This window comes from Pelecanus crispus, chromosome 3, assembly GCF_030463565.1.
Source record: "Pelecanus crispus isolate bPelCri1 chromosome 3, bPelCri1.pri, whole genome shotgun sequence".
Classification (NCBI taxonomy): domain Eukaryota; kingdom Metazoa; phylum Chordata; class Aves; order Pelecaniformes; family Pelecanidae; genus Pelecanus; species Pelecanus crispus.
In genome coordinates this window covers 476,125-489,037 of record NC_134645.1, presented here as the reverse complement: position 1 = coordinate 489,037, position 12,913 = coordinate 476,125, and the positions used below count along the sequence as shown (strand labels likewise).

The window sequence follows — 12,913 nt, the reverse complement described above, 5'->3', positions numbered from 1 at the left end:
AAGTTAACACACCTAGGCCAAAAAAAAAATTTATTTCTCATTTTATCAAACGTGGTCTGAGTTTTTAAGTAGTGACCGACTCTAGCATAGCACTGAAGGACAGCTGAGGTGGTATCTAGATGGTTTTTGCTACTCCCCCACACCAGAATGAACATCACCTTCTGAGGAAGATTACCTCTCTACTAGGGGCCGGTGACCCCTCTACTCGGGCGTTGTTGCTGCCCTTTTGTTCTGGGCCGTCTGTCCCAAAGCGCCGTCGCTCAGGCCCTGCACGGCCCGCGGCCCCGCGCCCTGCCCGGCACCGCAGCGGGCCGTCGGGCGGGAAGGGAGCAGCCATTGCCCGCGGCGGGTACCCCTTACCTGCGCCCTGCCTTCCAGCAGGGTGAACGAATGCTTCGCTCGGGACCTTTAGGACGCCCCAAGTCACAGCTCTACTCCATCTGCCAGGCGTTTTGAATAATTTAATTCTTTTTCTGAAAGGCCCTCGCCAGGTTCCTTCATACATGTTTTAACTTAAGCAAGCCAACTCGAGAAACCAGCAGAGATGAGTATCATCGCTGCCCACCCAAAGCTGAAAACAGCGCCCAGGCGTGACAAATTTCCAAGCCCCACGCTTTTGCATTCTTTTTCACCATTTAAGCGAGAGTCTTTGTTGTAATAAATTATATGCAAAAAGAAAAACGTACAGGAAATATAACACACCATCAGTTACTTGTCTGTAGAACTGATTCAAAAGATGCAACTAAAATGAAGTTCGAAGAACAATGAAACCCTGTAAAAAATTCATAGTAATTCACATTCTTTATATCTCAAACCAAAATAGTAGTCTTCCTCTTCTTCGCGGGCAGTATCTCAAGGGAAAAGCTGCAGTAAGGTTTTCTATTACCAGAACTTCACTACTTAACGCAATTAATTAGTATAGCAAATCTGGTAATGTGTTATGAAACCTCAAACAAACCAAACTAATTTCGGGGTAAAGGAATGAGCCTGTACACTAATTGAAACCTGATGTTTGACTGGGGTAGATAATACACACACCCCATCTCCAGACTGAACGTTTTGCCGATTGCTCCAAGTCCCTTACAGCATTCTGCTCCGTAAAACACAACGTGACGCAAGGCCACACATCGAGATGCAGATGGCAATCCTGCCGGCTCGTGGTACGGAGAGAGGCTGACCTCGTGATAGTTAATGGGGCTCCACACAAGCCCATTCATCTCCCCGCACACTAGAAACTGTAGGAACAGAACTATTTTTTGATTTCTGCAATTCTCTGCTAGCACCATAGTCTTAAAAACAAACAAACAAAAAAAACCCACAAAAAAATCGATTTTAATATAAGACTACTACAAAACTCGTAGGCTGTGAGAACAAGCACAATAAAGGCATTCCACAGAGCTGCCAATTTGTGAGCTCTTACATACATGGTACAAAACCAAGAATGACAGGATCTAAAGACGAGATATCTGCAAGAAACTTAAACATAAAAGCTTAGTGGACTACGTTCTAGCACACTACATATTTATTTCACAATATAAAGGTCAGAGAGAATAACTTCAAAATTAATGGTTAAGCAAAGTATCAGTTTACAGCTTCTTTTCCCCCCCCTCTATAAGCAAGGGAAGAGGGAACAGAGATTACCCTAATCTCCTATCATTGACCCAGAACATGTTGCTAGGCAGGTGGCTGGGGACAACTTTCATAGATAAGTCTCTAAAGGGCTCCACTGAACGTTACTATGGATGCCAGCGAAGTACAAAGGTGAACACAGAGGAAAAGGAAAGGCAAAGCATCTACTGCAAACATAATTTATCTTACTCAGAGAATCTATCGACAGACAATATTAAAGTATGAATTTTATATCACCAGATACTGTGTAATTTAAGAAAAAAATAGTTTTCTGGTTAGTTTTCTAATAATTAAAAATTATTTAGTTTGGTGGTTTTTATTATTCATAACAAACTACAGAAATCCCAGGCCAGATGGTATCTGTTATTGGTATGGCCTATGTGACCATTTCCAGTCATGTAAAAAAATTTTCTATCGGGAATATCCAGTGGCCAAAAGAAAAAATTGATTCTAATAAATAAAACCCAAACATAATAGTTGGAATCAAGACATATGGAAAAACTTCAAATCCTCAAGAATTAATTCACCTATGATAACTTCTCAGCATGAAGGTTCATTCACATACTGATAGATGGTAGACAACTCGAAGGAAATACTCATAAAAAGCCTAAAAACTGTAGATCAAGTTAATACACAAATAATTTTGTAACATATTGAAATATCCAGACCTACAGCAGGATGGTGTGAAGCGGTCAAGGTCAGGCCTCAGTCCTTTTCCTTAAATCGCTCAAAAGTCAAGCGGCGGGATATTGCAAACATTGACTAAAACTATAGGACAAAGAGCACGATCTGCAGATTTGTTTCAGGCCTATTTGGTAAAATTAAATATGTGTAAAACATCTCCCTGAGAGACAGGCTTCTGTCAGAATCCAGTCCGAGATGTCAGCATGAATTAACACACAAACAGGTGTGGGTTCACCAGGCAGAGAGATGCGCCTAATGTGGCATTGCCATCTGTTAGCGCTGGTGGATACGGACCCCCGCACACACCCCAGTATCCTATGATAGAGCATCCCAGCGATGTGCTTGTCCCTAGACTGCAGTTTCCACTACAAGGACCAGAAATGCTTATTTAATCATAATCCTGCTACATAACCACATAGCAACACTTGCATTTAGAATGAACAAAAGCAACTACTGAATGAATCGGAATCAAATAAAATTATTACTTCATAAAACATTACTCTAGACACGTTTTCACAGTGGGACGAGCAAGTGAACCAAAACGCAGTACATACTAGTTATGTTTCAACCACAGTACAGGGAAGCGTCTACACAGCAATGACAGCATATATGGTCCAGCAATCTACACGGAAAGACGTAAGGCCCCACTGGGTCAGAAACTCTGCACTTCTCATTCACTGTGCACAACGCCGGCACAAGCACAGAGAGCTGGGATTTGGCACAGGCAGCAGAATTCAAATGGCAGGAAAGACCGAAGTGGTAATAGTCAATATACAGGTAGACATCGGTAGGCAAGGCTGCTAGAGAAACTCGCATCTCTGCCTAGCGTACACTGCAGGCAGCTGAGCAGATAGGAAATAAAAAATAATCCAGAGTCTAACTTGGATGACTTGAATCCCCAAACAAGAGCAAGGCTGTGTTAAAGGCACGTTGCATGAGCATCTCCTGAAGTCTTTGCTCCAAATGGCATCCACTGAAACAGATGACATGATGGAAGGAAAAGGCTTACCCCATTATTTTCTTAAGCTTTCTCAGCAACACTGAGGAGGCCTGCTCCCCTGAAACAGGGTGAGAACGTACGAAGTGCTTACGCAGGAAAAAAAAAAAGTGCAAAAGACGAAAGAGGATTACTCTCCATGTCTGAAAGACTACCGGTACTAGGGATTCTCTGCTCTTATTTAATTCTTTTAGATAATAGATCTTCCTATTTAGACTTTGGTCAACTGTTCAGAATATATTTTTAATTTTCTCTTGTTATGTTAAATTCGAATATGCTCCAAGAGACCTAGAAATTACATGCACTCACTAAAATACGCAGCAATGCAATTATGCCAGCAGATTCACAGAATAAATATTCTTTCTAGATAGCACCCTAGTTTTACAAACAATACAATTGATCTCGTGATGAAGTAGAACAAAAACAGCATAATCATAGAACTACTTAATTAGGTTATCAAGGAAAATCGTAGCAGTTTAACTAAGATACTGATGCTGTAGACCAAAAAAGAAAATTCTCAAATTAACCCAGAGAGATCTGCTCATAGAAGGGAGAAACTGCATTACCTTGCTTTGCGAACATACAGCTGTGGGAGGTACCAATGTCTGGGGCACACAAACAAGGTAAAGTTTGCATCCGCTACTGAACCTGGAGCGGTCGTCATCTTTTCAAAGACATTTCCCATGTCTGGCTCTGTGAATGACAAAAATCTGTTAGCAGCAACAGAGAAACTTCATTATGTAAGCTTTTAAATTATCAGCAAAACCATTTGAGGAAAATGGAGTTTTGAACTTAAACCACAGATGGCATAATGCTCTCAGTCTTTGAAGTTAAGCAATGAAGCTGAAATGACAGTAGCATAAACATGTGAAAGAATCGTTACTGGATTAATTTGTTAATTAATCCAGCATCCCAAACCTGAATAAGCTTCGAAGCAATCAGAAATTGGTAGGATCAAATCCCCATAGAAATACTAGTCTTATAACAAATACAGTATGCACTGGAGAATCGCTTTGTCAGGACTCGTTATGCTGAAGGAAAGTTGACATTTGTTGCTAGGGTAGGTTTGACAAAAGCCCTTATTCAGGTTGTGTTTTCTGTAGTTGACGCACCACTGCAGAGCTTTTTAGCATGACTTGGAGCTAAGATGTCTAGAAATTGGCATATCAGAAAAGATTCCAGTTCACTTCAAGGAAAGCTCCAACCAAAAATCAGTCATTAAGTAGATGCTTGGTTTATTAGTCTGAATTCAGGACTGAAATTCCAAGTCAGATGCTGTTCCCTGATTAAGATGTGCATTCTCTGTCTTCGTACCTCTGCTCTATAAGGAATAATCCTAGTTTTCTTCCATGTCTCCAGCACCCCTTCTGACCCCCACCATAGCGTCCTCTCCACATCTTGTACTCGGCTAAATAAGAGAAAGCACCTGATGCGACTGGTTCTGAGGTATGGGCACAATGCCTGGCTGACATGTATGAATTTATGTATGCATGTGTTTGTGAATATGGATATACGTGCCAAGCGGCCTATTAGTCATTGTCTCTCAAAGTACAAGCACTGATTTCAATCTCTTGACTTGATTCAGCCAGCAATCTTCACAAAACTTGTAGGAATTTATTTCCGAGATCTTTAGTCCTGTTTGAAGTCCTGTTTCTGACAAATTTAAAGACTGCAGGAAACGGACAGGCTGCTGAATGGACTGCTGGAGTGAACATGTAACCACATAAACCTCTTTTACAAGGTATGTCCATTAGAGGATACTTTAAGATTGCGTTTTCTGCATGTTTAGAAAATTACTGTTCTCAGTGTTTAAAGAAAAAAACCAAACCACAAAAAGCCCACCAACACAGTGCATATTAATAATAATGAGATTTGAGATTGTTCTCATTATTCTAAGATAAACTAGTATTAAATTCTTACCTAAATTCTCATCAGCTGGTATGAAGAGAAGTATGAACTGCAGTTCTGGTACTGTGATAAAAGCTCTCCTGAACAAATAACATAACTGTATTCAGTCTTTCACCATTACACCCATCAATCAGATACAGCAGCTAGTCTTTCAATATCTAAAATGTTTTCTCCAGTGTCTCTAATCTTCCTTCATGAATCCACGTGGCTCAAAAATTAAAACATTCTATTTATGACAAATAGGATCATATGAAATTCATCTGGGCATTTTTTTAACTGGGTTTTTTTTTTCCCCTACCTTATTTATCTCTTAATTTCCTAATCCTTAGATTTCAAACATCCTCCTTTTTATATCAGTTCCCTAGTGATGCAAAAATTAAAGATGCCAGACCTCTGCTGGCAGATCTCTGACCTGGCATCTGGATGAGCTGGCTTGACACGACAAAGTAACTGTAAATTCAACAGCAACAGCACCAAGTGCAATTCACTGTTTATGTAAGTAGATTCTGAGTATACCAAATAACCTGAGCAATGGTTATATTTGAGTACTGAGCTAACACAGTAATATATTGTGCTGTTTTCTACTGTATCGTTTGCAGCCTTACCATATAATCTGGAGCTACCAAACTATCCATAGATTACCTGAGAACAAGCGTATTCCAGAAACATCTACAGCTTTTTAAGCTTCCTGCTCAGTCACACGCTTTGATTTTTAGAAGTGGAAATTTAAGAAAAAGAAAAATCAATCTGCCTTGCAACTGCAGTACTATTTCTGTGGAAATTCACAGCAAAGATACAGCTAAACCTTCACACCGTTTGGGAAGCGTACCTGGAACTGTAACAGCTTGGTTTCAAAGCCAACAGTGCACATTTGATTAATATAAGGTTATGTTTTATTACCTTCCTAGACTGTTTAGAGATATATTTAATTTTTATCACCTTAAGGCATTTTTAAATTCCACAGCCTCTCCAAATGATGGTAGGAGAGTGCACATGTTTCACTACAGAAAGTTACATATGAACTCACCTAAGAATTTCTTGGGAACATCCAGCTACATATTCTTCTTTTGCCACAAAAAGATGCATGAACAATGTGTTCAAAGGCTACAAAATGAGGAAAGAAAATCTAAACACCATGCAGCTAATATTTATTAAGTCAACCCAAGTATTAATATGCATTTATTTCCAATATATATGATCTGCACTCAAAATGAGTAGCTTCACATATATAAGTAACTCCAAAGCACGTGTGGATAAAGTTATGTGATTATAGGACTTTTTTTTTTATCATGATTTGTGCTTCTGTAATATTTTTGATTTACACTCAAGATTACTATTGTTTGACTACAATATACATACATAATTTCATATTTAACAGCATTAATTCCAGACTAACAACATTTTATTTTTACCACAACAATTAACAACTAAATCTTAACAACATTTAATTTAACATTTGGCTGATAAAGACATTCTTTCTAGGTTTAAAAAAAACAAAAGCTCACACACTTCTCACGCTCCTAAAATGTTTTTTCTTTAAAAGAAGTAAGAAAAATGACAAAGTCTTAAGATTACATCATTAGACACGTTTAAATATCCAGACAGAAACAGGGCAGAGTAAAAGACATCTTTCCTATATGCCTGCAGTTAACCTGGAAAACACTAGCAAAGGAAAACCCTTGCGCTGGAATAGGAAGTGCTATTAATTCAGCTGTTTTCTCTTGCATACTAATTTCAAGTGCTGAGTCAATGAAGGTCCACCTGTAGATGAAACATTTCTACAAAAAATATTTTACATGGGAAAACCTGAGGTCTTCTGAATAGTTTAATATTCAACTAAAACATCATGGATAGAGTCACTAATAAATTTCAGCAACTTTAGAGCAAGAATGTTTTAATAGAGGTTGCAGTATATGGACCAGCATAAAGACAACAGGCTATTGTAATGAATAAACATCAAAAGCCATTTCTTTAAAAAAAAAAAACACAAACCACAAACCACCAGACTTTTCTTTTTTGCTTGGTGTTTTTGGTTGCTTTTTTTTTAAAAAAAAAAAGGGCAAAAGAAAAAGGAAGAAGAAGAAAAAAAGTGTGTTTTGTTCTTGAGGTCCAAGAGGAGGCCCAGGAGGCAAGATTTGGCCTGTAACTGTTTCTGAATAGTGATGGTAACCAGGCAATCCTGTAAAGTATCTTCACTAATTAAATTCTGCACAAGTTAACTCCTAATTTAGACCTGCAAGCTATCTTATAATTTCTGTGCTCTAGGAAAAAGACTTTTCAACTAGACTTTTAAGAAATTCTCTTTTCAGAAGATCTCAATTTTCTAAAGCACATATGCATGGATTTAACCTGCTCTTCACCAATGCTATCTCATCTAGTTATAACTCACAATATGTTCAGTTGCTTTGTCTATGCAGAAGCATAAAACATGTACTGAATCTTCTGTACATATTTTAGAAAATAATCTCCATTCTAGAAAGAGTTCTTTTGTTCCCCGTCAATGTTCCAAAGTACGTTTCACTCCTGTTTATGAGTAGCAATTCCTAACGTGCTCAAGCTCTTTTTTTTTTTTTTGTCTTTTCTCTTTGTGTGCCCCTGCACTCCCAAGTCAGCTGCAGCTTTGCTGCAAGAGATATTGTCAAGCAGGCTGCCGGAGGAAGAGCTTGCAGAACTGACAGCACAGCATAACCCAACAGGAGCAGCTGCAGCTGCACAGTGAATGAAGTGGTTGTGCCTGCAATATGTACACAAAGTACTGCTCAAGTGACAAAGAAAGCAGATTACAAGAAAATTACATGGGCTTTTTGTATACTCCCTTTGGCTGTAACAATTTTGTTTCTTTTAACAGCACACTGCATTTTCAAATACAATTGCTGTATTTGTCAGTTTTTCTGCAAGCCATGGCTTAACATCACCCAGAAGAACACTGGAAAAACTGATAAACTGTCTAGAGATAATTTCAGTACTGCCAATGCCTTATTCTGGCACGTGCTGCCTAGCTTTTGAGTGTTTATGGTTAACATTTTCCAGCTTTCCTCAACAATCACAGGATCTAGTTCCTAGCTGGACTGAATGATGGGCAGCATTTGAATCCTGAACTTCTAAGTGCCTGTTTCTAGCCCGTCATTCGTAATGCATAAACTTGACTGAGGAGCCTCTATGAAAACTGGCACCACACAGAACCGAGTGCAGCAATCTCCACATCAGCACCTAACGAGCTTTCTCCAGGACCAAGATGCTCACATCAGCATGGTCCTCCACCCAGTCCTTCAAGCAAGGGTACACTCCCCGTCCCTTATTCTTTCTCTGAAGCCATTAAATTTGCATTCAGTTCTGTAAAATAGGAAAACTTTATTCCAAAAGGCAAGAAATGAGGATTCCAGTTCCCTTACAGTGAGAAGGGCCTCAGAGCAAGGACTTCACCTCCCAGGTAAACATTCTGTTAGCTTAACACCAGAGCTGGACAGGTTTTTGAATGGAAAATATTGGTGGCAACTACGATTCACGCTGCTGTCAGCGCTAGCACAATGCATCAGGCACGTTCTGCACACATCTGGCAGAGAAAGAACTCGCGTTGCCTAACTGCCATCCTTACAGCTACCTTCAGTTACCGTAGTGGCAAAAGCACTGGTACTCAGGAACTTCTGAGCACCTGAGGGTCTAAGTAGGGCATCTGATGATCACCTTCTTCAGCCTGAATGCCTCAGATCTACCTAACATAGATTTTAGATGCCTATGCATATTTTGCATACCTGAGCCTTAAATGAAAACTCAACTACAATCACACAATTTACTTACAGTGCATTTATTGTTAATGTAGTTTTCCTGTAAGAATGATTCCCAATCGGACTGATCAGTGATGTTCCAATTTGGGTAGTCCAGAAAGACAGCATGGGCTATAACCTCGTTCTTCTCATTGCAGAGCGTCAAAGCAAGATTTGATTTTTCTCTGTGAAAACAGTGCAAGTTTGCAGAAGTTGAAGAAACTACACAAAGAAAAGTGACTGACTTAATTCAGCCTGTTAGAATAGCAACATTAACCGTGTTCTAAAGTGCTCCCAGGATCAGGCCTCGATAAAACTTCATTGCCCACATCCTAACTTGACATTATTGCTTCAATTCCAAATATTCATTTATTCTGGCATTACAACAATTCACATGTTTTTTCAAATCCTCAATTACTATGAATTTGATGTGCAAGACTTAAATGCTCCCTCTTCTTTGCATGTTTCTTCATACATCTATTCTGTCCCCAAAGAGCTGGTATCCGAGACATCTGCCATTAAGTCAAGCAGAAAAAACCTAAGTGACCCATCACAGCATTTCACACAGTCTGTCTCTACTGTTCATCACTGCACAGAAAAATGAAACGCAGAAGGTTCGTCACTGTCTCTGGTGATGAAGATATGGTAACAGAAGACTTCTACAGCCACCCATTTCCGCTAAGGACGTTGCCATGCAAGCAGCTAGGATACAGATGTCAACACATGGAGGATATGAGGTGTCTTGGGGGCATGAAAAGAGGCACATTGAAACATACTTTATGGCAGATAGAGGCTGTCTCCCAAGGTAGAATAAAGAGAAGCAAAAAATAACTAATTCCTTTTGTTAAGGGGAAACTGGAAGAGAAGAAAAAGATTTAGACATACACAGGAAAAGAAAGCAGAAAGGTCACGGCCACAGAACGATTAAAAGCCCTAGTCCCTGCCCCTCTACTTCTGTCACTCTCCAACAGGCAAAAGGATTCTGTTAGATGGAGCAGACGGCAGACATTGGAATCTGATGGTTTCATCAGGTATTATCCAAAAGTATTTCTTCTGAACTTTTATAAAAAGGAAGCTAGTACAGAGTCAAATCTTGTCCACCATGCTGGCAGCAGTGATCCATGCTGACACGGTCATGCACGTGTGCCACAGAGAAGATATGCAAGCAGATTTTCCTTCCCTTTTTGTGAAAAGTCATTATGCCACAGCATCATGTAAAGACTCATAATGTTTTGTGCCATTTTAAATGTAACATTATTTCTTGAAGTTTCCTGCAAGAAAAGTAATATAATGTCCCTAAAATACTGTTACTTACAAAAGGTACATGACATCAATCCTTCCAAAAAGTGCTTCTGTAAAATAGCTAAAGAGGCCAATAATGTCTGAAACATCACGCGATTCTGTTCTTCTGGCACTGACCACTTCTGTGGTTCCTCTTGAAGAAGTTATTGTAGTCATCTTACAGACTGCAACAAGATAGAAAGAAAACATTGCTGTTCTGGCGGATCCCGCTGCAATCCATTGTTCAACATAGTTACTTGAAATGGATTTTTATATAAACTGTGAAGAAGCGCGATTCGGATGAATTTAAGCGCCTAGTTCCTGTAGACCTCTACAAAAATACATACTGCCTGCGTATACATACAGCATGCAAACAGTGCACAAGCAGAAATACAGCAGGCAGTCATCCCTATTGTATGTATTCTACATGCTACACAGGAAATAAATGTTTTTAATAGGCTACAAATTGCTTTTACATTTATTCATTTATAGGCATTTGCATGCTATCTATCAAGACATTGCCCACCATTAATAATTTCAAACTTATTAGCCTTAAGTCTACAGGGTTGGGAGGATCAGCTGCAAACAATCAGGATAAGAATGCCCTGGTAACACTAAACAGCAACTTCAGGTGAGTTAAGTGTATTTTGTCCAAAACAGCTCCTCAAATTTCATTTTAAGTCAACAGCAATGCTTAAATTTCAGAAGGAGTTGAAAACTCTGTAGCTTCCCTGACCAGCAGAAAAACGTTTGTGGTTCCACATTCGCAGAATTTGCCATGTCCAAGTGATTTATTGGCATGCCTAGCAATTTCAGAACGTATAGGGGCAACAGGCATTCAGACCGTCTGTGACTAGCAACTAACAGTTCATTTATCTTTCAGCTGTGTTGCTACTCAATATTGTAGCCTGTTGTGATATAATCAAGAATTAGGCATGTAAAACAAATTGACCAAACACAACAACTTTCTGCAATTTCTTAAGTATACTCATGCAAAATTACAGCATTACTCACTCAGAAAAAGTCTCAACATACCTAGACTAGCAGAACACTTTTACCAATCTACCAAACACAACAGCCCTTACTAACATTGGCTCCAAACCCAGATGTGATGCCCAATTATTAGGCCCCACAGGTCCCAACTAAAATGGGATAACAAAGGAAACTCTGAATTTTATACCTTTTAAATACAGAGAAAATCATGTGTACAGCTACATCTTTCATACACACAGTCGAGATATTGTTATAGGTGACACCACAGGTCTCAGTCATGCAAACATACATTTGCAAAGAGGTGCTGGCACCAACCTGAGGCAAAATGTCCTCTGCAGGTTTTAATGCGTGTGCCTAATAAACAGAATTGTGGTTACATAGGAAGAACTAGCTAGGCTAGAGTGTACTTATTACTGAGTATAATAATAACATCTACTAGGGGAAAAAAAATATACTGTTTGTGTAAGCAACTGCTCAAATGTCTTAAGTTGTAAGATATGTATGTTCTTCCTAGTGGAGTGGAAGGCAACTATACCCAGGGGTAAATGACAGGAGATTCTAAAAGTGAGCAAAGAAAATGGCCACATAATTCACTTATACTTTTCATTAAGTAACTGCAAACTGTGAGACTACTAAAATTGTTGGTTATTTTTTATTAATGTCAACTCTATATATCAAAATAAACAGGAATTTTAAAATATGTCATTAACGAACTTAAGTTTAGCATTAAGATTACTTCAGCCGAGGAAAACAGTTTGCCACATTTCCACATTCAGTTGTTTAACTTAATGCGTTGAAAAAATATCACCCCCTTCTCCATTAGCTCCCCTTGAAGGCCCTAAACGCTCATGCCACCATGACTGACAGAAAGCAGCATTTATGCGTTAAAAAGGTACCGTTTTCATAAGGAAATGCACTGTTTCTACAGCAACTTCTGTATTTCTACTACGGGAGCAGCGTACCAGAGGTGAGAGACTTGGCAAAACAAATGAAGAACCTGTGGTACACCTGTTCTGTTTCCGACTGCCAGCGCGCCCAAGGTGCCCGTGCCACAGGTGCACCTCCGGCGGGGTGCCGGAGATGCTATGATAGAGGCTGGCACCGACGCGCCCCACGCCGAGCCAGGCCCAGAATTACCGGCTCGCCTCAGCGGCGGGGCCGCAGCGTGCCGGCCATCCCCGAAGGCGTAGGGGAAGGGGGCCAGAGCCGGGTTTTAGAGCTCAGGTGGCCCGAAGGCTACCAGGCCTAAGCGCCGGGCGCAGCCCTCTCACCCGGCAGGCGGGAAAGCGGCACGGGCAGCTCGGGCGGGACAGGCGCTTAACGCCCACGCTGCTAACAGCTCTCGGCCCGCCCGCCGGCAGCACGGCCCGCGGAAGCCACCGTAAAAGCCGTGTTAATGGCTCTTGCGGTCCCCGCTGCCCCGGCCCCGGCGCTCGCCCGCGGCGGCCACTCACCTTGTCCCGCCGGGCCGGGAGAGCCCTGCCCGGGGCGGCGCGGCCAGGGACGGACGGACTGACGGAGGGAGAGACGGACTGACGGACGGACCGACCGAGCAGCCCCCGCCTCGCTGCCGGCGTCCGGACGCGCCGCCGTTACTCCGGCAACGACGCACGCCGGCGCTGCGTGAGGTCAGAGGTGACGGGGCGGGGCTAGCGGG

At 40.9% G+C, this 12,913-nt stretch overlaps 1 protein-coding gene across 1 annotated transcript in view; it reads right to left on the bottom strand.

Moving 5' to 3' along the window:
• The window catches only part of CFAP61 (cilia and flagella associated protein 61), a 111,456-nt gene extending 101,016 nt beyond the window's left edge, over window positions 1-10,440 (bottom strand). Inside the window, exons 1-5 of the mRNA XM_075706732.1 lie at window positions 10,298-10,440; window positions 9,017-9,167; window positions 6,246-6,322; window positions 5,231-5,298; window positions 3,877-4,003 (exon numbers count right to left, since the gene is read on the bottom strand). Coding sequence (XP_075562847.1) covers window positions 3,877-4,003; window positions 5,231-5,298; window positions 6,246-6,322; window positions 9,017-9,167; window positions 10,298-10,440 — 566 coding nt within the window. The remainder of the gene's footprint in view (window positions 1-3,876; window positions 4,004-5,230; window positions 5,299-6,245; window positions 6,323-9,016; window positions 9,168-10,297) is intronic.
• Between the last annotated feature and the right edge of the window lie 2,473 nt (window positions 10,441-12,913).